Raw genomic sequence first — 24,911 nt, forward strand, 5'->3', positions numbered from 1 at the left:
CTTCCCTTCCCAACTGTAAGAGCAATTCCCACCAAATGTTTTTTGAAAGAAGGAGTATAGGGAAACTTACTTTGAAATTGGAACCACCTCTAGCATGTCCAATCCTAACCTGGGGTTATGATTTAATTGCTTCACAAAGCCACCATCTACCACATATCTGAAGGAAAAAGAAGTTAATTCTCTGAGGAATGAGAGGAAATAGGAAGTTTTTAAACACTTTAGTTCTTCCTTTCTTTTTGGTTACTTACAAAAATTTGGTTTCTTATACCACTTAATGATTGAACCATGGCTTTGGTCTAGTTTTTTTGCTTTTTTAATCTTCTTTTGCTTTCTTATCTTCACTCAAAGGAATGAATTCCTCCAGTATATACTTTATTATCACTTCCTACTATATATTTTATCTCATTTTAAAATTTGGCTCTGAGCTATTCTTGTGGGTTCTCAATCTATTACTTAGTCTCTAGTTCACATTGCTTCCATAAAACAGAATATTAAATGTTAGAAATGACAAAATCAATTAAGAGAAACAAGTTAGGATAGAAGTCAAAGAAAGTAAGGATCTAGTTTTTTTCCTACCTTTATAATATGATTCTTACACTCCCTCCCCCCAAAATTTCTTCAAATCAAGGCCATTCCTCTTTTCTATTCCTTTTGGAAAAAAAATTAATTTTAAAAGGAAAGGGAAGGGAAAGAAAAAACAAAAGTGAGAGATGAGAAACAAATATAAGGACCTTTTAGGTATTCTTAATCATTTTCTGCTAAACAATAATTATAAAAAAATGACTTTTTTTGAGTCTGCTTTTTCAAAAGCAGAAACAATTTGCCTCTGGAAAAAAAGGTATTATTACTAGGAAATACCTTGAAAAGGCCTAACTCAGCTGTCTGAGGTGACTGCCTTGGGCCTTAAATTCTCAAGAATTTTGTTTTTCTAGAATCTTAGCCAAAAATAAAATGTTGGCAAAATTAAAATATTTAAGCACAAATTTTTAAAATCACAATTAACATAGCAATTGGAGTACAGTATTTTAATTCAACACAACAAACATTTATTGTTCAACATGCAAAGCATTTTACACTCTATGTAAAAAAAAACTATGTACCATGCAAAACATACTATGCACCATTCAAAACATATTATGCTCCATTCAAGACATATTATGATGAATGTTGGAGGGGATGCGATGAATGTTGGAGGGGATGCGGGAAAACTGGGACACTAATGCATTGTTGGTGGAGTTGTGAACGAATCCAACCATTCTGGAGAGCAATCTGGAATTATGCCCAAAAAATTATCAAATTGTGCATACCCTTTGATCCAGCAGTGTTTCTATTGGGCTTATATCCCAAAGAAATACTAAAGAAGGGAAAGGGACCTGTATGTGCCAAAATGTTTGTAGCAGCCCTGTTTGTCGTGGCTAGAAACTGGAAAATGAATGGATGCCCATCAATTGGAGAATGGCTGGGTAAATTGTGGTATATGAATGTTATGGAATATTATTGTTCTGTAAGAAATGACCAGCAGGATGAATACAGAGAGGACTGGCGAGACTTACATGAACTGATGCTAAGTGAAATGAGCAGAACCAGGAGATCATTATACACTTCGACAATGATATTGTATGAGGACATATTTTGATGGAAGTGGATTTCTTTGATAAAGAGACCTGAGTTTCAATTGATAAATGACGGACAAAAGCAGCTACACCCAAAGAAAGAACACTGGGAAACGAATATAAACTATCTGCATTTTTGTTTTTCTTCCCGGATTATTTATACCTTCTGAATCCAATTCTCCCTACGCAACAAGAGAACTGTTCGGTTCTGCAAACATATATTGTATCTAGGATATACTGCAACATATCCAACATATAAAGGACTGCTTGCCATCTAGGGGAGGGGGTGGAGGGAGGGAGGGGAAAAAAAAAATCGGAACAGAAACGAGTGTCAATATAATGTAATTATTAAATAAAAAAAAATAAATAAATAAATTAAAAAAAAAAAAAGACATATTATGTACCATGCATAAAATGCTATGTACCATGCCTACTATGTGCCAAAGACATCATGGCTCTACTTTTAGATGAACACTTAGGACAAACATAAAATAACACATAAGCAAGGGATAACAAATATATGTTGAAATAAAAGGACTGTGGATTATGAAGAAGATATATCTGATGATGGGAGCATGGAATTAAAAGCCTTTGGATTCCTTATTTAGTGAAACACAAGCACTATAACAGATAATTCTTAAACTGGGAAAAGAGTTTTATTTTTCTTGCTTCCTTATTGGGTAGGGGAAAAGAGGAAGAAGAAGGAAAAAAAAATGGAACTAAAAATAAAATTGAATTTAGGGTGAAAAAAGAGAAAAAAAATCCAAATGAGAAAGGAGGAACAGAAAGGCAAAGACACTCAGTTAAGTTAGGAACTTAACCTGAAACCTAATAAAGTTGTTAAGAACTATACCTGATTCCATCTATTGTTAAAGATGTGGCAGAAATATTTGTAGATACAACACATTTTCTAATGCCGGGTGGTGGTGGCAAAAATATTCTTCTTTGTTGCTCTAAAATAAGAGTCAAAATAAAAGTGTATTAACAGTGAATCAATAAGCATTTACTAAGCACCTATTAAAAATCAAGTACTTGTCTTGGAGCTGGAGGTAGTGAAACAATGCTTATTTTAAAGTTTACATTCTAATATGTGTATGTGTGTGAATAGAAATATTATATATATAGTGTGTATCTATCTCTATATTTTATGTATATGCATACATACACACATACATACACACTATATATGTTTTGAATTAGAATCAAAGCATAACAGGGAAAAAAAAACCTAATTCTAGAGTGAAGAATTATTAGAATACTCTATAATATATGTTGAAATCCAGAAACTTCCAGAAAGCCAATTTATAGAAAGATATGAGGCTTTATTTTATTTATTTATTTTTAATGCTTCAATCAGTATTCATTCACAATCAGTTCTTTCTCTGGGTATGGATACCATTTTTCATCCTAAATCCTTCAGAGTAGTTTTGGATCACTGTATTGCTGAGAATAGCAGTCATTCACAGCTAATCATCCTACAACATTGCTATTCCTTTTTACATTGTACTTTAATTTTGCATGAACTCATGGAGGACTTTCTAGCTGTTTCTCAGAGCATCCTGTTTATCATTTTTTATAAAACAATAGTATTCCATCATAATCACATATCAGAGTTTATTCAACCATTCACCCATTGATGGGCATCCCCTCAATTTTCAATTCTTTGACCTGAGAAAAGAGCTACTATAAATATTTTTATACATATAGGTCCCTTTCCTTTTATTTTTTAAATCTCTTTTGGTATTTATGCCTAGTACTGGTATTGTTAGGTCAAAGGATATGCATGATTTTATAGCCTTATGGGTATAGTTAAGATCTGAACCTTTAAAACAGATTCAAAGATAATTTTTGAAAAATTTCTCAGTAAGAATTAATTGGAAGTTACCTCATAGCTCATTTAGTCCATTCAGGTCATTTTATAGATGTGGAAGCTGAGGTCCATTGAGGTTTTTTAAATTAATTGCCTAGAGCCACATAAATAGTATGAGCACTAATCCAATCTTGCATTCCAAAGCAGAAATCCTTGACAAATGATAAGCCAGCCAACCTCTGCTTAAATATTTTTCATTAACAGAGAATTCCCTTCCAGAAATAGCAGTCTATGTTATGAATATGCTGCTATGTAGTAAGTTTGGCTAGCAGCTAAAGTTTTTCTTGCTATTGAAGTAAAAACTCCATGGTAGAGGTACAAATTCCCTTAATCTAATCCATAGAATTCTATCACCATAACTTGTCCTATTTACTTCACATGGTAACTATAAAGCAAAGCAAGCTAAAAATACTATATAAACATGAGCTTTTTTTATTAGCAACATAATGGACTAATATAATAAGTGATAAAATGAAAAAATATAAAGAAATTTTGAAAGTAATATGAAAGTCAAATAGTAAAACCAAAGAATACATATTATGATAACATACATAGAAAAATGCATCAATAAATATAAGAAGTGAACATACAAAGATAATGAAAACAGACATAAGTTATTAATAAACTGTGACTGATGATTGAGATAATGAAATTCATATAGAACGTATAAGAGGCTATAAACATATACTTAATTGGTTTTATTCTGTTAAGTACATATTCAATTTTTAAAGTAAAAATAATCCTAACATTGAAATGTAAAGAAAATTAAAGTGAAGGCCCCTCCCTTTGATAATCTGCACAAAATAGAAAAATTAGTTTTTTTGATTTTAAATAGTCTAGTCTATTTTTAATCTACCTCATTCATATGTTTAATAAATACTTGATTGACTTTTCAAAATCTTGAACAAAACTGTTGTGATTTCTTCTTCCTTCCCCATTAATGCCATTAGAACTACCTAAATAACTTCAAAACTTTTTCTCTGATGTATTTCACAAGTCAGACTTCTGGCGTTCTCTTTGTGGCAGTACATAATTATCATCACTCCTTGGTTATACTTTTTTTTTTGTAAAGGAGAAACCAGCCAAAATTTGTTTAAAGTATTATTCTAAAATCTTCCCATTAGAATGTACATTCCCTGAGAGCAGAAATTGTTTCATTCTTTGTATTTTTACCCTCAGCATCTAACATAGGCCTGTCATATAGATACTTAATAAATGCAATAATCATTTGACAAAATCCCAAAGAAAGTGTTAACAGGAAAAAGATTCATCTCTGTAAAAATATTCAGAGCTATTTGTAACCACAAAAAACTGGAAATGACCTCCATATCCAGGAACTGGAAATGACTGAGTTCTGGAGTTGTAACTAGGAATTCTAGAACCTGAGGCAAATTCAATTGTGTTGGAGTTGTTTAGATGGAGATAGGATTCATACTTGCATGTGGTCATGTGATGGAAGAAGAATGATGACAAAAGTCATGGGAATTGAAGATTTTGGATCTTGGATACCAAGCAGTTTGGGGAGTTGGGGTGGAGAAGACTAAGAGGTAGGTGTTGAACTTCTTGGGAAGGAGAGACCTAGAGGTCCATAGATGATAGGAGCAAGATCAGTGGCTTCTGTGCCATAATGGTGGAAAGAGGGTCTGAAAGTGACAGTGGAGAGTAAGCAGCAATCCACATTCTTTTCCTGGCCAGGAATGACAAAAGCAGAAGCTAGTCTTGGAGAGGGCTCCAAGAGATAGTGTTGTCTTTAGGAGAAAGGTAGATTTTAGTGAGTACCAGAAGATAGAGGGAATTAAAGGAAAAAGGTCTAAGATAAAGGATTCATTGAGCACCTACTATTTGCCAGGCCCTGGAGGCACAAGGAAAAAAATGAAACAGGCTCTTTCCTCAAAGAACTGAGATTAAAGAGTTCACATGTACACCCCGAGTATACACAAAACATGCACATAATAAATACTAGGTAAACTGGGGAGATCAACAGCTGAAAATCAGGAAAGATCTTAGGCAAGAGCTGAGGTTTAAGCTGAGCTTTGAAGAAAGCAGAGTTCCTAATTAATATGCAAGGGTAAGGAAGACACACAGGAAAGCCTGTTGGACCATAAAGTTAACACAAGGCCATAAGTTTGTAAAGCAAGTCTGGAATAGAATGCAAGGTGGCTACCTGTCCAGAAGCAGGCTGCTCAAAACTCCCAACTTCTACTCTAGAAAAGCCATGCCAAATAATGACCAAGAAATGCATGAGAAATTACACTGAATAACTTCTTCCACCACAAAAGTGCACAAAAAGTCAGAAGCTCATGGGCAATAGGAGAAAGTTCTCTTCTCTTCCTCCCTCTCTCCAACAAACCTAGTGTATGGTATCAAGACAAGCTATGTACATTTAAGAAGTAAACCAAAAAAAAAAAAAAACCAAACAAAAAAAACCATATACATTTCAAATTAGTTTTTGAAGAGCTCCAAGTCAAAAAGATTAAAATTTGAAATTAGTCCTGGTTCCATAAGTGATTGCACAGCAGGCAAATAAACCAGGAGTCTCCCAGGGTGACCAAGACTGGGAAAGGAACATTTTGGGGCAAAGCTTTGTGTATATAGGCAATAAAAGTAGAAGGCTCCTTGGAGAAAGCCCCAGGGTAGGCAGGAGCCCAGAGAGAACACCACGAACAGCAGCAGCAAGGGAGGCATTGCCATGCTAGGAGTATAGTTACCCCTTCCACACTGAGATTTTACCCATCATGGTTTCTATATATCATGGATTGGAATGAGAAATTAAATGTGAATATTTGGAGGAGTTTTGCAGAAACCACAGATGGCAAGTAAAGGCTAGCAGATCACACAGAGCCTATGACCAAATATTCAACCCAAATTTTAAAATAAATAAATCACCATAAAAAGAAAGAGAAAAAAAAATTTAGACTGCTTTTCTGGTACAAAGGGAGAGTCAAAATATTTTATGTGGATTTTCCAGACTGAGGGGCACCATGCTCCAGGGATGTGGAATTGCCCAGGTGTCCAGGGGCCTGTGCACTTGAACCAAGTACTTTGAACCTTAAAAATACAGTGGAGTGGGGAGTGGTTACTGACCAAAGATACAACTCAATAAGACTTGGCTAAGAGGTAAATGAAACTAGGAAAAGTCTCTAGAAAAGAAATCACAAGTATCCTCTATTCCCATCATATCAAATGTAAAAGATCTTCTGTTGGGCTTTCAAGTACAAAAAAATCACTTCAGACAGAATTCTTATAAGCTAAAAACTGTTTTAAATTAGTACCTGTTGGCATTGCTCCATATAATGGCAATATCAGCAAACCATCTATGGAGTTGTCTTTAACATCATACTGGTAATCAATAGACTCTGCCTTCTGGAAAAGTAATTCACAAGTTCTTTCTATTTCAGACTGGCCTAAAATGGGTGAAAAAAAAATTCACATAAGTACCTAAAGAGTAAATTAATTTAAGAATGCAATTATGAGTGGATTAGAAATAGATTGAGAAATTATTTTAAATCCTCAGATGAATGTGAATATAGAAAGACTAGATGAAGGGAATCAAAGTGTAGTCATTATTTGTGTTGAATGTACTACAACACACATATAGGTAGTGTTGCAAAGTCAAAATAGTGATGGCTTTGTAAGTGGGAAACCCTTGGTTCCAATCCTATCTCTGATAGGTCACACGCTGGCACTAGGACCTTGGGCAAGTCATGTAACTCGTCAGTGCCCTGTGGACCTCTCTCACACTTTTAAGTGGTTCAGAAGATGCTGGCCTGTAGCAGCAGCAAAAGTTCATCACTGGGGCTCTTGAAATCACAAACCCTGTTCTCTATCCACAGACTCTATAGGAAGAATAGACTAGAGAGAGGGCTCAGCTAACAGTCAGGAAGGTTCAATAATTCTCAGATTATTGGTGCTTTTGCCAACTCTTCTGAGTTGACTATTCTGACAAAGCTATAGACCCTTTGTAGCTGGTGGCATAGTGGATAGAACATTGGGTGTGGAGTCAAGAAGATCTCAGTTCAAAGCTGGCCTCAGATACTCTTATGACCCTGAGTAACCCATTTAATCTCAGCTTGCTTCCGTTTCCTCATATGTAAAATGAGGGTATTAATAGCACCTGACTCCTAAAGTTATTTAGAAGATCAAATGAGATAATAATTGTAAAGCACTTAGCCAATCTTAAAACATTATATAAACACTAGCAACTATTACTGTTGTTTTTCTTTCAAATTTAGACCATATAAACAAGATTTTATAATAAAGTACCCAACTAAGGTGAGACATAATAAATAAACTATCATTTTGTGAAAATATATTATTTTTAAGTAAAACTGTATAGGGTATAGTTATAAGGACCAAGTGTGCCCCAGGGAACAGATGAGAAAAAATATCTCCTTTTTTTTGTAGAGAGATAGGTGTGTAATATTATAGATCCTGCCAGACTGAGTTGATGTTCTGATTAAATTTGCTGAAATGCTTTTTTCCTCTCTTTATTATTTATTCTTCATTAATGAAGGATGGGGAATGGCCATTAAACAGAAATTAGGGAAATGGAAATGGAAAACAAAAGACAGGGGCAGCTAGGTGGTAGGATAGAATGCTAGCCTGGAATCAGGAAGACTCAGCTTCCTGACTTAACACCTGGCCTCACACACTTACTAGGGATGTGATTCTGGGGAAGTCACTTAACTCTGTATGTCTCAGTTCCTCATTTATAAGATGAGCTGGAGAAGGAAATGGTAAACCACTCCAGTATTTTTATCAAGAAAACACCAAATGGGGTCATGGAGAATTGAACACAATTGAAAAATAACAATTAATAAAGCACCAAAAGATATTAACAAAAAACTTAAATTATTCTTTTAAAATATAATTTGGATTGTTGCTTTAACTCTTATATTGAGACTGTTAAATTTATAATTTAAAATGACCAAAATAAGTTAATAAAGCTCCTTATTAGGAAGAGAAAAAGAAGCAACGGGCTATGAAAGAATACCTATATTGCTTGCCATCTGGGGGAGGGGGTGGAGGGAGGGAGGGGAAAAATCGGAACAGAAGTGAATGCAAGGGATAATGTTGTAAAAAATTACCCTGGCATGAGTTCTATCAATAAAAAGTTATTTAAAAAAAGAAAAAAAGAAAGAATACCTATGAGATCAAGGGGGATAAGACTGAACTTTAATCCTAGCTATACCACTTAAACTAGCTTAACTTAGAAAAATCCCTAAAATTCACTGAACTTTATTTTTATAATCAGTAAAATGAAGAAGATAATACTGGGCTTGCCTATTTCATTATGTTCATGTGAGGAGGCAGTGATAGAATGTGAGAGTAATCATGAACACTGTAAAGTGATGAATTGATGTAAGGTGACATCCTTAAAATGAAAATGAGAGTAACACTGCCTTGTCCTGCTTCATTTCTTTAAATGTGCAACTAATCATAATTTTAAAAATCAAGTTAATAGGAAATAAGTTTTCAAAGCATTAAATCTCACAGGAAAAAATTACGCTCATAATTCTAAACCTTTGGATTTTTCCCCCCCAGATTGTACTGGGCTTTTTCTTCTACTTTTTTCTTACAAACTTAACACAAACATCACCATATACAAAGATCAGAAAAAGAAGACTGATTCTAATATGTGACTTTCATTTAAAAGTAAGAAGTGTGAGTCTCTTTTATGTACAGCTTTTTAACAAAGTATATCATAAATTTAAACACAGTTATATCCTCTCTGTTCCACTTGTCTGTGATCCCTTTTGAATCTTCTGCTTTCTTTTGCATATTTTTAAATATTTCATTGATCTTTCTTTCTTTCTTTTTTTTGGCATTACTATGACTGTCCCTTCCACTTCCCCTTATCATTTGCCTCTTTCCTTACAATATATTAATACATTATTTGAAGATGATAGGGTGATTGAAAAGAGCCAGTGTATAATAAGATGGCTCATTATATATAACAGGCATCTAATAAATGGCTGCTAAATTGAAATGAATGGACAAAGAAGTCAGTCCAAGAACAACTGCCTATTTTAGGCTGTTTGAAACTCCCTAAGCAAAAAAGATCCTTAGCTTGCCTCATTTTTGACATTAGGACAAGGCAGGAGTAGGAGGTGAGACAATAAAATGACTCATTCTTGTTAATAGGATGCTCAAGAGTCACCCTAGTTTGGAATTTAAATGTTCTAATTTTAAATTTATGGCAGCATAAAGTGACTCTATTTGTCACATCACATTCACAAGTCAGAAAGGGTCTAAGTATGCAACAACCCCACCATAACAAGAAAAAAGTTGCTGGTAAGATAGGACTCTGAGATGATGTGGCCATTCAGATCTGCCTGGGGTAATTCAATCTGTAAAATGATTGGGAAGAGACAGAATAAAGGAATTGATCATTGTTCCATTACCACTCTACATTTATTTAGTGCCCTCTAGTAGAAGTTCAAAATGCTTAATATTGTTTTTGCATTCTTCTGCCATGTATACAGGTGACAGTGTTATTTATACTGAGTTTTTACATATAGGAATGTAAAGACCATATTTAGCTCATCTGACAAACACTATGGCAAAACTCCCCAGATCTTCTGACTCATTACTTGCCTTACAATTGCCCTTTACATGCAGTAAGAAATGGGAATGTGAAGGGGAATCCTCACCAGTCAGAAACACCAAGATGTCTCCAGACAATTCTTTCAAATGGATTTCCATAGTGACTTTTACAACCTAAAGAAAACAAGAAGTAAAACCATTAACCTAGGACAATCAGGGATTATCTCTGTGCAATTCTTCCTCTCCTCCCCCCCCCCCCCAAATCAAACTTATCTAGGTAAAGCTGTCCCATATACAATATTTCACCTGCAAAGGGGCCTGACATGGAAGGCAATATTTGATTGTTCTCATGTGTTTGTCCTCTTTTGCTCTGATTTAGCTTGCCATTATGGAAAAATTCCAATAATGTATTGTGTCCTTAGTAAGAAAATCTAGATTTATGGTGTTATTCACTTATTCAATAAACATTTATTGAGTGCCTACTATATTCAAAACATCCTACTACCAGGCAAAACAAAAATCGCTTCTTCTATGAGCCTTTCCAATAAAAAATGGTTATCTGGCAAGAAAATGCCCAACTGATTTTTATCCCAGGTCTGACAGTGTCACTCCTCTGTCTAAGAAACACTCAGGGCTCCCCATTGCCTACGGATTAAAATATAAACTCTTGTTTGGCATTTAAAATCCTCCCCAATCTGGCTCCCACCTATCTGCCCAGGCTTAGTGTACGTTATTCTGCTTCATGCAATCTACATTTCAGCTAATCTGGCCAATTACCTGTATCCCATATACAAGATTTAAATGCCTACCTCTATGTGTTTGCATGGACTATTTAGAACTAGAATACATCCCCTCCTCACCTCTAACTTCTAGAATCCCTAGTTTACTTTGTAACTCACCTCAGCTTTTATCTTTCAATCAGACCAATTCTAATCTTTCAGTTGTTAATGCCCTTACCTCAAAAAAGATACTTTGTATTTACTTAGATATATTTTGTATCTATTTATTTAGATTCGTGTTGTTTATCCTAGGCAGAATATAAGTTTTTTAAAATTGGGGAGTATTTTAGTTTTGTCTTTGTATTCTCAGAAAATAGCATAGAGACTGGTATGTAGCAGGTACTTAATAAATTTTTATTGAATTAATAAACAAATCAAATGTGAGTTATAAGTAATGAAATGAAACTTGAAAAGTATCATCAAGATGGGGAAATGTTATAAAATAGCAAAGGGTATGTAGCTGAACTTCCAGATTACCCAACTAACCAGAAATATGGGTTGAAAACAAAGAAATAAGTGTTCTAAGTAGTACCGCATTAACATATGAAGAGTTTTCTTTGTCTTTTGGGCCAATCAAGTTGCAGAATATTTCTTTGACTGGAAAAATCTTTCCAGGAATGTCAACTACTGGACAATTTCCAAAGAAGGCTGAGAGTCCAACCAACTCTATTGTAGCTGACATCACCACCACCTTCAGATGTATCTTCCTGTTAGGTGACTTTTCCTGAAACAGTTTCTTCAGCAAACCAAATAAGATGTCCTAAAAGAAGAGTCACCATCAAATGAAACACATACATGTATCTAAATAGATAACTTCGTTTGAACATCTTTCTTCCAGTAAAACAATAACCAGTAAAAATATAGTGTTTGAACAACCCAAAGAAGGACATTGGTTTCTATAGATATGAAAAAACAATTCATAAAAGGATAAAAAAATGAATGAAAAAAGACATTTCGTTTCGTTAAGACTAAACACAAATCTCATGGTATTTGATAACAAGATACCCAATAAGAATACTTACTGTTGTTAGAGTTCTCTCATGGGCTTCATCCAAAATAATGACACTGAATTTGGTAAGGTCTGGGTCAACCATCATATGTCTTAGTAGACATCCATCAGTCATATATTTGATAGCTGTTTCCTGAGGATTAAACATCAAAATATAGTAAGTTATAGTGCCACAGATATTTTAGATGAAATATTAAAGAACATTTCTATCCCTTCTAAATTTTTTATTCTGATAGTTTCTGCCACAGAAATGAAAGTAATCAGTCAAAATGGTTTCAAAATGAGATCTTTTTCTAGTGGCAAAGAATTAGAAATTGAGAACACACTCATCAATTGGGAAATGAACAAGTTGTGGTACATGATTGTGATGGAATACTACTGTGCTATAAGAAAGACTAAAGGGAATAGTTTTAGAAAAACTTGAGAAAATCTATATGAACTGATGCAGAATCAGTTTTGTAACAATATTGTAATGATCAAATGTGAAAGATTTAGCCATTCTGATCAATAGAATGATCTAAGACAATTCTGAAGACTCATGATAAAAAAAAATGCTATCCACCTCTAGAAAGAGAACTGATGAACTCTGGGGGCATAATTTCCTCACTTAATTTTTTTTTTGCTTGATTCATTTATTTATTTATTTATTTATTTTTGCAATATGGAAATATGGCTAATATGGAGATATATTTTGTATGATTTAATATGTATAACTGATATCACATTGCTTACCTTTCAGTGCATGGGAAGGGATCTGGAGAGAGGGAGAGACTTTAGAACTCAAAAAAGAAATTAAAAATAAATAATAAATTTGAGAAATCTTTTAGAAACCTGTTTCAAAATGGCTTAAGATAGAATTATAATAAGATTGGTGACTATCAAGAAAAAAAGGTAGGTTTTTAAGGACTCAAGAAGTGAGGTGCTAGAGAGAGTAGTAAAGGACAGAAGACCTGTCATAGTATTGAAAACGGGTAAGGAACCAGGGAGGAGGCAGCAGAATAAACATTAAAAGGATGAAAGGAGTTTGGGGTGTGACAGAGAAGTGGTGAGAGGAACTTATCCTCCCCTCCACCCTACTGTCTTCCTATCACAGAACTCCAACTCCATAGGGAGGAGCAGTAAAACAAAATAAAAATCAGAACCTATCCTGGGTGAGATGCCAGAAAGCAGAGAGGTAGATCTACAGTGGAGAAAGAAGAATCAAAGAAGGAAATCTCTAGAAGTCATGACAGGAAGAAGACTCCTTGAAACTATTATAAAAGTGAGAAGTCCTTTTGCATATATCTCTTAGATAAATAATCATGTACTATCTATTTATTTCAAATAAAATCAAGAGAAATCTCAATACCACATGGGTAATTACAACTAATCCCAGGACTAAATATTAAAGAGAAAACCACCTTAGACTTGTCATTACCTGCCTTGCCAAGAAAGGAAAATAAATATTTTAAAAATTGCATTAATTTGGTTCTAGTAATACAAATATGACCTCTATGTCAAGGAATTACATATCTATAAATTTTATACAGGAGAATCCTGAGAGCAATAAAGATAATTGTCACCTGGAATTTCTTTTTTAAAAAATGAAGTGAATTTTATAAACTTTTACATTTTCACTATTAACCTACTAGCATTTCTTAAACTCTTATCATGTGCCAAGCATGCCAGATATCAGGAATATAGCCATCTTTGCCTTCAAGGAAATTATATAAATGGAATCAGAAGACAAAACCAAGTGATAGCTAAATGAAAGGGCAATGGTAGCCCTCTTTGTAATGGCTAAAAACTGGAAACTGAGTGGATGCCCATCAATTGGAGAATGGCTAAATTAATTGTGGTATATGAATATTATGGAATATTATTGTTCGGTAAAAAATGACCAACAGGATGATTTCAGAAAGCCCAGAAGAGATTTACATGAACTGATGCTGAGTGAAATGAGCAGGACCAGGAGATCATTATATACTTCAACAACAATACTATATGATGATCAATTCTGATGGACCTGGCCATCTTCAGCAATGAGATGAACTAAATCAGTTCCAATGGAGCGGGAATGAATTGAACCAGCTACACCCAGCGAAAGAACTCTAGGAGATGACTAAGAACCACTATCCCTCTATTTTTGTCCACCTGCATTTTTGATTTCCTTCACAAGCTAATTGTACACTATTTCAGAGTCCGATTCTTTTTGTATAGCAAAATAACTGTTTGGACGTGTATACTTATTTTGTATTTAATTTATACTTTAACATAGTTAACATGTAGTGGTCAACCTGCCATATGGGGGGTGAGGGGGGGAGGAAGGGAAAAATTGGAACAAAAGGTTTGGCAATTGTCAATGTGATAAAATTACCCATGCATATAAATTCTAAATAAAAAGCTATAATAAAAAAAATTACATCTCAAAAAAAAAAAAAAAGAGAGAGAGAGAGAGAGAGAGAAAAAAATAAATGAAAGGGCAACTCACAAGATCTCTTTGGGGGGACAAACAGAGAGTCAGCACAACTGGGTTTTTTGTGTATCCACACACACAAAATGAGTAAGAAACCTTATTTCTTTGAATGCTTGGTCATTTCATATTGAATTCGATATAAGAATCTGCACAAAAAGACTATCATATTTGCAGCTTATGCACCAATATTTGTTGCAGATGATAAGAAGCCAGAAAAAGTCTATGAGTATTTTGCTAAGACTGTCTAAATTAAATCAATTTTAATTCTTTTTTAAAATTAGTTCTTTTTTTAAAAAAAATAATAGCCTTTTATTTTCAAAATATATGCAAAGATAGTTTTCAACATTTACCTTGCAAAACTTTGCATTCCAAATTTTTCTCCCTCCTTTCCCCCCACTCCCTCCCCTAAACAGCAAGTAATCTATGTTAAACATGTGCAGTTCTTCTATACATATTTCCATATTTATCATGCTACACAAGAAAAATCAGATCAAAAAGGAAAAAAATAAGAAAAAAAACAAGTAAACAACAACAAAAGAGATGAAAATGCTATGTTGTGGTCCACATTCAGTTCCCACAATCCTCTTTCTGGATGTAGATATTTATCTCCATCACAAGTCTATTGGAACTGGTCTGAATCGCTTCATTGTTGAAAAGAGCCATGTTCATCAGAGTTGATCATTACATAATATTGTTGTGTACAATGGTTTTGGTTTTCTCACTTCACTTAGCATCAATTCATATAAGTTTCTCCAGGTATCTCTGAAATCATCTTGTTGATTGTTTCTTATGGAACAATAACATTCCATAACATTCATATACTATAACTTATTCAGCCATTTCCCAACTGATGGGCATCTACTCAGTTTCCAGTTCCTTGCCACCATAAAAAAGGCTGCTACAAACATTTTTGCACACAATACTTTAGTTCTTGATGGCTTTAGTTAAAGGTGGAAATAATTGAAGACAACAAAAAAATATACTGAGAAACAGGGTTTAAAAGAAAAGGGAGAGATCAAAGACTCACAGGCTTACAAGAAGTCTCTTGGAGAAAGACCATGAATATCATGAAACTGATATATGCTGCCTGTATATTCCACTGGAAGGTAATAATTATTTATTAAATACCTACTCTGTGTCAGGCACTGTGCTAAAGCTAAATGTTTTATAATTATCTTATTTGATCCTCCAAACAACACTTGGAAGTAGATGTTATTATTCCCATTTTAGAAACTAAAGCAAATAGAGGTTAAATGACTTGCCTAGTAGTATTACTTAAGTGTTTGAGGTTGGATTTGAACACAGGTCTTTCTGATTCCAGGCCCAGAACTCTATCCACTGTGATAGAGCTGCCTGCTAGAAACACTAGTAAACTAATGATGTCAGGAGAAAATGAGAAAAATCTACAACATCTTAAAAACTTATGGTAAGACAGAAACAAAGGTCATACAGGATGGATAGACATAAACAGGTTGAAGTCTACATTTTTGGAGGAAACACACCAATCAATAAAATCCATTTGAATATTGAATATTTTCTTAAAGAAGGAAGTTGAGAGATACTGGATACAACTAGCCCCAAATAACATTAAAATTTATTTTAACCAAAGAGAAAAAGACTGGTTATTGATGTGCAAATCAGCTGTCTGTAAACAGACTAATGATTTGTTAGAGTAAATATCAAAATCAAGATTTAGAGGAAAAAATAACAATGAAAAAGATACATTGTACACAACAGAGGCAAGTTTAAACTACCTATCTAAACAAAATGTTGACAATGGGAAATGGATAAAAGAACACACATTAATTTTTTAGCCTATCACCATTTCCAAAAGTTTAATCCATGTAGATTAATTGTCACAATGAGACCAAAAGTGCCCAGAAACCACTCTGGCCAGCAAATACTTGAGCTCCTTATAAAAATGGAAGAGGACAGCTGGGGCAACACCAATTTAGGGCAATTAATTTGTAAAATCATATAGAGCACTATAGGATCACAGAGCTAGATGTGACCTTAAGTCATTTAAGATTAAGATAAGGACACAGAGGTCCAAAGATGTCATATCTGCCCAATGCTTCTGAGTAGAAGATGGCAGAATTGGTAAAACAAGTCCCGTTTCCAAACCTAAGACTCTTTTACTTCAGTACACTGTGTCTTATAGGATGCTAGAGGATTATGACTAGTCTTACCTGATAAAATTATGAGAAGCAACAGAGGGAAAACAAGTCTACTGACAGTATAGTCATAGGCCCAAGTGAACCCAGTCAACCTGAGCACTCAAGAATGAGACTGGAAGGAAAATACACAGATCGATATCCCATATTTGCCAAGATCTCTGTAATAAATTTTTTCTCAGTGACAAAGAAGTCATCTTATTTGTACTAGGACATCACAGTCCCCTATGTGCCACAAGCAGAAGCAAAATTGAAGATGGAAAAAGCTGGCTTAGATCAAGTGTACTATCTAGCTGCTGTGGGCTGGAGGCAACTAATTTTGGGTTAGTTGAGAGTGTGCAGGGACTGATTTTAGGATTTTTAAGAAAGCTAAAAGAACAGAAGATGCTCATCCTGGCCCTTATTATTGCCAAAAAGCAAAAAAAGATAGTGTGGTGCCAGATGTAGAGAGCCTTTAATGATAGTAAGGAGTTTGAATTTTACTATGAACCATTGATTCATACCTGAATTCATACCTGAGAACTACAGTCATCAAAACGAACTTGGTATCCTACCAAGCTTCCCAAAGAGCAGTTCATTTCTTCAGCAACTCTTTGAGCAACTGATATGGCAGCTACTTTGCGTGGCTGAGTCACACCAATTGTACCATATTTCGAAAACCCTAACAAAATAAGATAAAAAAATCAAAATCACAAAAATTGTTTCTTTCCATTACTGTTACTTAATTTTTCTAAAAGGAAAAACTGCTGTTTTTAAAGGACAATATGTAATTTAGTGTTAAACATTAAGCACCTACTAATGCTAAACACCCACTGTGCTAAGCATTGGGGTTACAAAAAAAGGTTAAAGATAGTTTTTGCTCTCAAGGAGAAAGGACAGTTTACAAATAGATATGTATAAACCAGTTATATTCATGATAAGTTGGAGATAATGAACAGAAAGAAGGTACTAGAATTAAGGGGAATCCGAAGATATTAACACAAAAGAATTATGTAATAGAGGCTAGTTTTTCCTTACACCTATCATCAATATAAAATCCTCAAAGATAAGTGACCAACTGAACACGTCTAAGAATGGCCATACTTAACTGTTCTGTGATCAAAAAACTATTACTGATACTAACAATAACTAACTCAGATTTGAGCTGTTGCACTATTACTTTAACCTTCTATGTGACAAAAAGTAGCAAGAAATTACTCCCCTCCACATATTCTACAATCCATTAACACTGGCCTTGTTGTTTCTCAAACACAAAAGTCTGTCTCCTTGCTCAATGGCTATCTCCCATTTTAGAATGCTCTTTGACTTCTGGCTTTTCCTGCCATCCTTCAAGTCTCAGATCGAATACCTACCTATGCAAGAAGCCATTCCCAATCTCATCCAATACGCCAGTGCCCTCCATCTTATAATTTTCCCGGAGCTTGTTCCATACACATTTTGTCTTAACATAGTTATCTATATGTTGTCTCTGCCATTAGAATGGGAGCATTTTGAAACCAGGGACCATACTTTTGCCTGTCATTGTATCTCTAGCACTTAACATAGCACTAACATGTAGTGCTTAATAAATACTTGTTGACTTAAAGAAAAGTAAAGTCAAAATGTACTTCTCTCTCGTGAGGATAAAACAATTAGTTAAGCAAAATTCAATCTATATATCTTGGGCTTATTAAATAAAAACAGTAGGTGCTCATTTTTGGCATTTAAAAATTGGGTTGGGAATGAAATTAGGTCAATTTAATTCAAGAAGCAATTAATTAAGTGCTTACTATGTGAATAACACTGGGGAAACAAAGATTGATCTGAGAATTCTTCAGGATTTTCAGGAAGTTTTCAAACTAATGAATGGAAATCACTTTGATACAAGATAGAAAAAGAATTACCAACAAGAAGACTGAGCAAAGTGCTGTTCAAGGAGAGAGATCATTTTTCAAGAGGAAGGAGGGGAGAAGGTGGTCTCAAGAAATACATTGGAAATGAACCTTAAAAGGAGAGAAAGGGTTTGGACAATCCATTCTACCCCTGAGAGACAGCATGAACAAAGTCAACAGGATGAGAATAAGAGTTGAAAGTATTATATTTTAAAAGAAATAAGTGAAAGAATGAGAATATGTGAAAGGAATGAATGATAAGGCTGGGCAAATAGATTAGAAATTAAGTCATGGAGAGCCTTGGGCCACAAGTTTATGCTTTATTCAGTGGGCAATGAAGAGTTCCTGAAGGATTTTGAGTTGAGGTAAAATAGAACCATAGTAATACATTAGGAAGATCACTTGGTCAATGGTAAACATAAGGTCTGAAAGGGAATAGCCTGGAAGAAAGGAAGACCAGTTAAGAGGCTATTATAATGGGCTAGGCAAAAAGATGTGAAGGTCTAAACTAGGTTGACCACAGTGGGGAGTGGAAAGCAAGGGTCAGATACCAGATATAGGGGAATGAAAGAAATAGTAGGATTTGGCAACTGATTGGTCACATAAAGTATGGAAGAATCAAAAATGACTTGAGATATCAGATTGAGATTATTGTTAATTAATCATTAAGAGAAATGGAGAAGTGGCAGCTAGGTGGCACAGTAGATAGAGCACCAGCCCTGAAATCAGGAGAACCTGAGTTCAAATCTTAACACTTCCTAGCTGTGTGACCCTGGGCAAGTCACTTAACTCCAATTGCCTCAGGAAAAAAACAAAGAGGAATGGAGAATTTAAGAATTTGGACAGGTTTGGTGGTGGGAGGAGGAATCCAGTTTCAGACATATTGTTTATCAAATTGGGTAAGATCTTAGTTGTAATATCTAGGAATCAGCTGGAATCAATCAATAAGCATTTATTAAATATAGGTATTGTGCCGAACACTGGAGAAACAAAGAGGCAAAAGATGGGCCTTGCCCTCAAGAAGCTTATGGAGGAGACAACACACAAACAAATATACACAAAGCATACTATATACACAAGAAATAGAAAAAAATTAACAGAGAAGGTATGAGAATTAAGAAGTGTTGGGGAAGGCTTTCTATAAAATGTAGGATTTTAATTGGAACTTAAAAAGGAAGGTAATCAAATAATCAAGATTTAAAGGCAAGTAGACAAGAGTGGAAGAGGGGGAGAGAGCAATTGAGGCATGCAAGTCAGCTGGAGAGGATTCCCAGGGCCAAGAGACAGAATCTTTTGTTCACGGAACAGCCAAGAGACTGATGTTACTAGATCAAAGACTACATGTTATGGAGTAAGGTATCAGAAAACTGGAAAGAAGAAGACTAGAAAGGTAGAAGACAGCAGGTTTATGAAGGGCTTTGAATGTCATCTTGTCTTTGCACTTGGAGATAATAGGATGTCATTGATGTTCACTGAGTAGGAGGATGATATGATTAGATGTGCATTTTGGGAAAATCAGTTTAGCAGCTGAATGGAGGCTAGAATGGAAAGGGAAAAGAATCACCATTGGGCTATTGCAATGATCAAGGTATGAAGTAATGAGGGCTTACACTACACTGGTAGTAGTGTCAGGGGATAGAAGGGGCTGTATTTGAGAAATGTTGCAAAGGGAACATCAACAGGAATTGACAACAGCTTGGATGTGGTGGGTAAAAAATCGTGAGGAATATGGGATGACTCCTAGGCTGTGAGAGGATGTGCTGCCATCTAAACTAGGAAAGGTAGGAGTTGGAGAGAGTTTAAGAGAAAGATAATGAGTTCTACTTCGAACATATTGAGCTTAAGATGTTTATTGGACAACCAATTCAAGATCTCTAAAAGATGTGAATGTGGAAGTCAGAAAAGAAATTGGGACAGGAAAGACAGATTTGAGAATAAAACATAAAGATGGTAATTAAATCCATGGGAGTTGATGGGATCATCAAGTGAAGAAATATAGAGGAAGAAGAGAAGAAGGTTCAGGACAAATCCTAAGAGACACCTACAATTAGAGAACCTGATCTGGTGAAGTTCGAGCAAACAAGACAGAGAAAGCGAATAAGAGGAAGACCAAGAGAGAGTGGTATCTTGATAACCTAGAGAGAAAAAGCATCAAAGAAGAAAGAATGATCAACAGTGGAGAATGAGAAAATAGAACCAGGATTGGAGCTTTATGAAGATTAGGAGTTAAACTATGGGATCTGTGAGTCATCTGCTTGCAAATGATTACTGAAGTCGTACACGTGAATGAGACATATCATCAAGGGAGAGTACAGAAAGAGAGAAAAAGAGAACACCTTAGAGACAGAAAGTATAAGAAAAGCCATCAAAAGAAACTAAGAAATAGCCAGCAGGTTCATCAATCAATCAATTATTAACATAGAAGCTAGTTTGTTAGGGAGTAAATAGGTAGTAAATAGAGGTAGTAAGTATTAACCATTTAATTCTATCTAGGAATTGGTCCATTAATGTGAGAGAAAAGATAGGATGATCATTCTATCATTAGGAGTTTTGTTTTGTTTTATGATAAGAAACCTTGAGCTTATGTGTAGATTGAGGGGAAAGACCCAATAACATAGAAGAGATTTCATAAGAAAGAATAACTGATGAAAAATTATGAAGGAATTGAGATTATTAGTTATAGATGATAGTAGAAATTAGCTTTAGAAAAAGTGTTACCCAAGATGATTTCAGAAAGGCCTGAAGAGACTTACATGAACTGATGCTGAGTGAAATGAGCAGGATCAGGAGATCATTATATACTTCAACAACAATACTATATGATGATCAATTCTGATGGATCTGGCCATCTTCAGCAATGAGATGAACTAAGTAAATTCCAATGGAGCAGGAATGAATTGAACCAGCTATACCCAGTGAAAGAACTTTGGGAGATGACTATGAACCACTACATAGACTTTCCAATCCCTCTATTTTTGTCCACCTGCATTTCTGATTTCCTTCACAGGCTAATTATATACTATTTCAAAGTCTGATTCTTTTTGTACAGCAAAATAACTGTTAAGACATGTATACTTATTTTGTATTTAATTTATACTTTAACATATTTAACATGTATTGGTCAACCTGCCATATGGGGGAGGGGATGGGGGGAAAGAGGGGAAAAATTGGAACAAAAGGTTTGGCAATTGTCAATGCTATAAAATTACCCATGCATATAACTTCTAAATTAAATAAGAAAGAATTAAAGAAAGAGTGTTACCTCCTTCTCTAAAACAAAAGGAAATAAGAGGATGGATGAAATCACTAAAAGGATTAGAAAAATTAAGGAGGTGATTATTAAGAATTCTTGTCAGGGGTGAGGACCTAAATTCTCAGTAAAGGATCAGAAGTCATCTGTTGGGAGTAAGGATATAGTTGGGGTCCTGAGGTAGGGTTTGGAAGAAATGTAAGAAGTACGGTGGGAAGTTACTGTGATCACTGTTAGTATTATTTATCAAATGTATCACAAGTTACATAATATATTTACCTGCTTCATGAAGATATTTAGGGAGTTGGGTAGTTTTACCACTTCCTGTCCTTCCAGTCACAATAAGAAACGGATTTTCCTTCACAGCCTGAACAAGTTTTCTTCTTTGTTGCTTAATGGGTAGGTCACAATAGACACTTTTCTTTTCTTCTGGAATCTGCATCTTATCTCTATTGAAATGGGGGGGAATGATTCTGCAATTCAAAGGTTTACCAAGTAATCTGTAGTCAGTAAATAAAGTTATTAAATCCCTACTATGTGCCAGGCACTATGCTAAGCTCTCAAGGAGAGCTCACAATTTTGCAAACCCCCCCCCCCCAAAAAAAAACAAAAAACAAAAAACAACCAAACCACTATATAAAAACAAACAATGTACAGAATATATTGGAAATAGTCAATACAGAGAAGGGACTAGAATTAAGGTGAATTGAGAAAGACTTTTTCTAGAAGATGGGAAAGCCAGGCAGTGGAAATGAGGACTGTCAACTGGGGGAGAACTAACCCTTAACCAGTGATTGCCAGAGCCACATAAAACAGGTTAGTCAGAAGACAGGAGAATCAGGACACAGATAGAAGTTTAATTAATTTTGGAGTGAGGAAAATGACAGCATGTTTGCTAAGCCGTAGCTCTAGGAAATAGGGTATCTCCAAAATATTTTGATAGGAGGAAGGGTATCCCAGGCATGGGGGAGGGGAGGAGCCAATGAAAATGTCCAGAATTGGGAGATAGAGTATCTTGGTCCAGGAAAAGCAAAGATACCAATGTCATGAATCACAGAGTTGGGGTGAGAGTAGGGGTTGGTTTAAGGTATAAAAAGACTGGCAAGGCAGGGAGCTTATAAAAAACTCTGAATGCCAAACGGAGGATTTTATATTTAATCTTGTAGGTGATAAGAGAGCTACTGGAGTTTATTAGGGATGTGGGGGATGGGGAAGGACAGAGAAGGGAAGGTGAAACAAAGTCAAATCTGGGCTTTACATTCTCCAGAAACAGGGACAGGCAAAAAGCAATCTTCCATCTTCCATATTCATTTTTTGTTGTTGTTGATTTGTAATTTTGGTGGTATAAGGAAATTCACTCCTACCAGTACAGATCAGCCCTGGCTGTGCAACTGTAACTGACAGCCTTAGAATTGCCCGAAGTCCCTATGTAACCTAGCTCTAGTCACAGATAGGAGGACTTGCATGAAAGTGGAACTTCTATCCCTCACACCCTACTTTTCACAGCATCTATTATTTAGGGGAGTAAATCAGTAACCTACTCAAAATTCCTAAGTATAGACACTGACAACTCGGTATTAAAAACACTGATGTTGAAGACTCAAATTGAAATCCTTCCATTGATATTTCTCCACGGGATTGTTGACAAATCACAAACTGTCAGAACCTCCGTTTTCCCATCTGCAAAATGAGGTTGGGCTACATGGTTTTTGAAGTCCCTTTCAGTTTTATGATTTAAAATCATAAATGCTGACGACTTGGTGGAAGTAATAACCCAAGCTATCAAGCCGGTGGCACAGGAAAAGCTGAAGCTGATTCAAAGAATTCTGCTTTGCAGGTCACATAGCCACCCTTATCCAATCTATCAAGTAACAGATTTGGAGGTGACTTGAGTGATTTCTGATTTATGGTCCATAGAACTAAGTGGTGAAAAATCATGACAACTGAATCCCCTTCTGAGAAGATGTGTGGGCATAATGCAAAAAACAGTGGGCCAGAAGGCAGGAAGCCTTTCCCCCTCCCACTCTTGGCCATATTACAGATTCTTTAATCACGGACAAGTCACATCCGCTTTCTAGGCCATAGTTTACCTATCTATAAAAAGAGGTGATTAGACTGACGACTTTCCTGATCACCCTAAACCAAGAGCACATAGGCCCCGTTAGGCCGCGTTCTAGTTCTAGATAAACCATCAGAATGAAATCTCCAGGAGCCGCCCATTACTCAAGGAATGCCCCAGAAACAAATCTGCTTCGCGCATGCTCGTGAACGATCTGGGGCGCGTTTCCCTTTGTTTGCTGGGATTTGTAGTTTTCCCCGGCCATCGCTCCAGCACCCTGCAGTCTGCCAGTCTGGAATCCCTCTCCCTCCTCACCCTTCTGCTCCCTCGTCAGGGACACACCTCTGTTTTCGATGACAGCTGATGGGGACAGATCTTCTTGGTGGGCTCCCGATGGCTCCCCTGTCAGCAGCCATAGAGCAGAACAGCCGGGAATCTCGAATGCTAACACAGACCTAGCCCTGGAAGTTCAGAGTGACACCTACTGGTCCGAGAGAAAATGACGAGTAGGGAAGGACGCATTTTGATGACAACGGCTTGTTTATTTCCGTGCGTGCTTCTGGACGTACGAGGGAGAGGCTCTGGATTTGCCCAGAAGCGTAAGGGCGAGGTTAAACCAGATCCACCTCGCTAAACTAGATAAGGAAAAACGAGACTCTACTTCCATGGAGCCCCGCCCTTTACCTCTTTGAATTGGGGTTAGCAGGCCTTGCTACTAACGGCCACTTCCCGGGCTGCACGCCCAGTCCTAAGGCGTTCCTCTTACACTGCCCATTTCCTTCTTAGTGCCGCGTGCGCAGTCTGGGCCATAGTTGAAAGTCCCGCGCCCTCTGAGGAAGCTATTTCCATCCTTGTGTGCGGCCCAGTTCCCTCTTAGTGCCGCGTGCGCAGTCAGGGCCATAGTTAGGCGTCGTGTCCTCCCCTCGTGAGCCGTCCAGTTCCTTCTTAGTGCTGCGTGCGTAGTCAGGACTAATAAAATGGCGCGCGCTCCCCTGAGTGTTCTTTATTGCAATCAACTCCTATCGACTATACCAATATTAAAGAGGTTATCATATGCCTCAGTGGAAGTCAAGGAAACCAGAGTTTTGGGCAGTGTCCGGAGCACTGTGCGATCAGTCAATCGGAAAAAAAGATGAAAACTCCTGCCTTCAAGAAGCTTACATAGTATCAGGAAGAAAACAATATTTACAAATTGGATACAATGTAATTAATTGTCCCTGGGAACGAAGGAGCCTCCAAGAGTTTTGGGGAAGGCTTCATGTTGGAGGTGACACAAATGATCTTC

The 24,911-nt window shown here is 36.0% G+C and overlaps 1 protein-coding gene across 2 annotated transcripts in view; it reads right to left on the minus strand.

Annotated features, from left to right (window-relative positions):
* The window catches only part of DHX40 (DEAH-box helicase 40), a 41,860-nt gene extending 17,263 nt beyond the window's left edge, over nt 1-24,597 (minus strand). The window contains exons 1-9 of one of the 2 annotated variants that reach the window (XM_051994138.1): nt 23,969-24,597; nt 21,847-22,016; nt 16,962-17,107; nt 11,831-11,950; nt 11,341-11,568; nt 10,137-10,203; nt 6,756-6,887; nt 2,467-2,566; nt 71-157 (exon numbers count right to left, since the gene is read on the minus strand). In XM_051994138.1, coding sequence (XP_051850098.1) covers nt 71-157; nt 2,467-2,566; nt 6,756-6,887; nt 10,137-10,203; nt 11,341-11,568; nt 11,831-11,950; nt 16,962-17,107; nt 21,847-22,016; nt 23,969-24,042 — 1,124 coding nt within the window. In that variant the 5' untranslated portion in view covers nt 24,043-24,597. Of the gene's footprint in view, nt 1-70; nt 158-2,466; nt 2,567-6,755; nt 6,888-10,136; nt 10,204-11,340; nt 11,569-11,830; nt 11,951-16,949; nt 17,108-21,846; nt 22,017-23,968 lie in introns of those variants that run through there. The other variant, XM_051994139.1, reaches the window with a different exon arrangement.
* Nucleotides 24,598-24,911: the final 314 nt, after the last annotated feature.

This window comes from Antechinus flavipes, chromosome 4 (assembly GCF_016432865.1).
Source record: "Antechinus flavipes isolate AdamAnt ecotype Samford, QLD, Australia chromosome 4, AdamAnt_v2, whole genome shotgun sequence".
Lineage (NCBI taxonomy): Eukaryota > Metazoa > Chordata > Mammalia > Dasyuromorphia > Dasyuridae > Antechinus > Antechinus flavipes.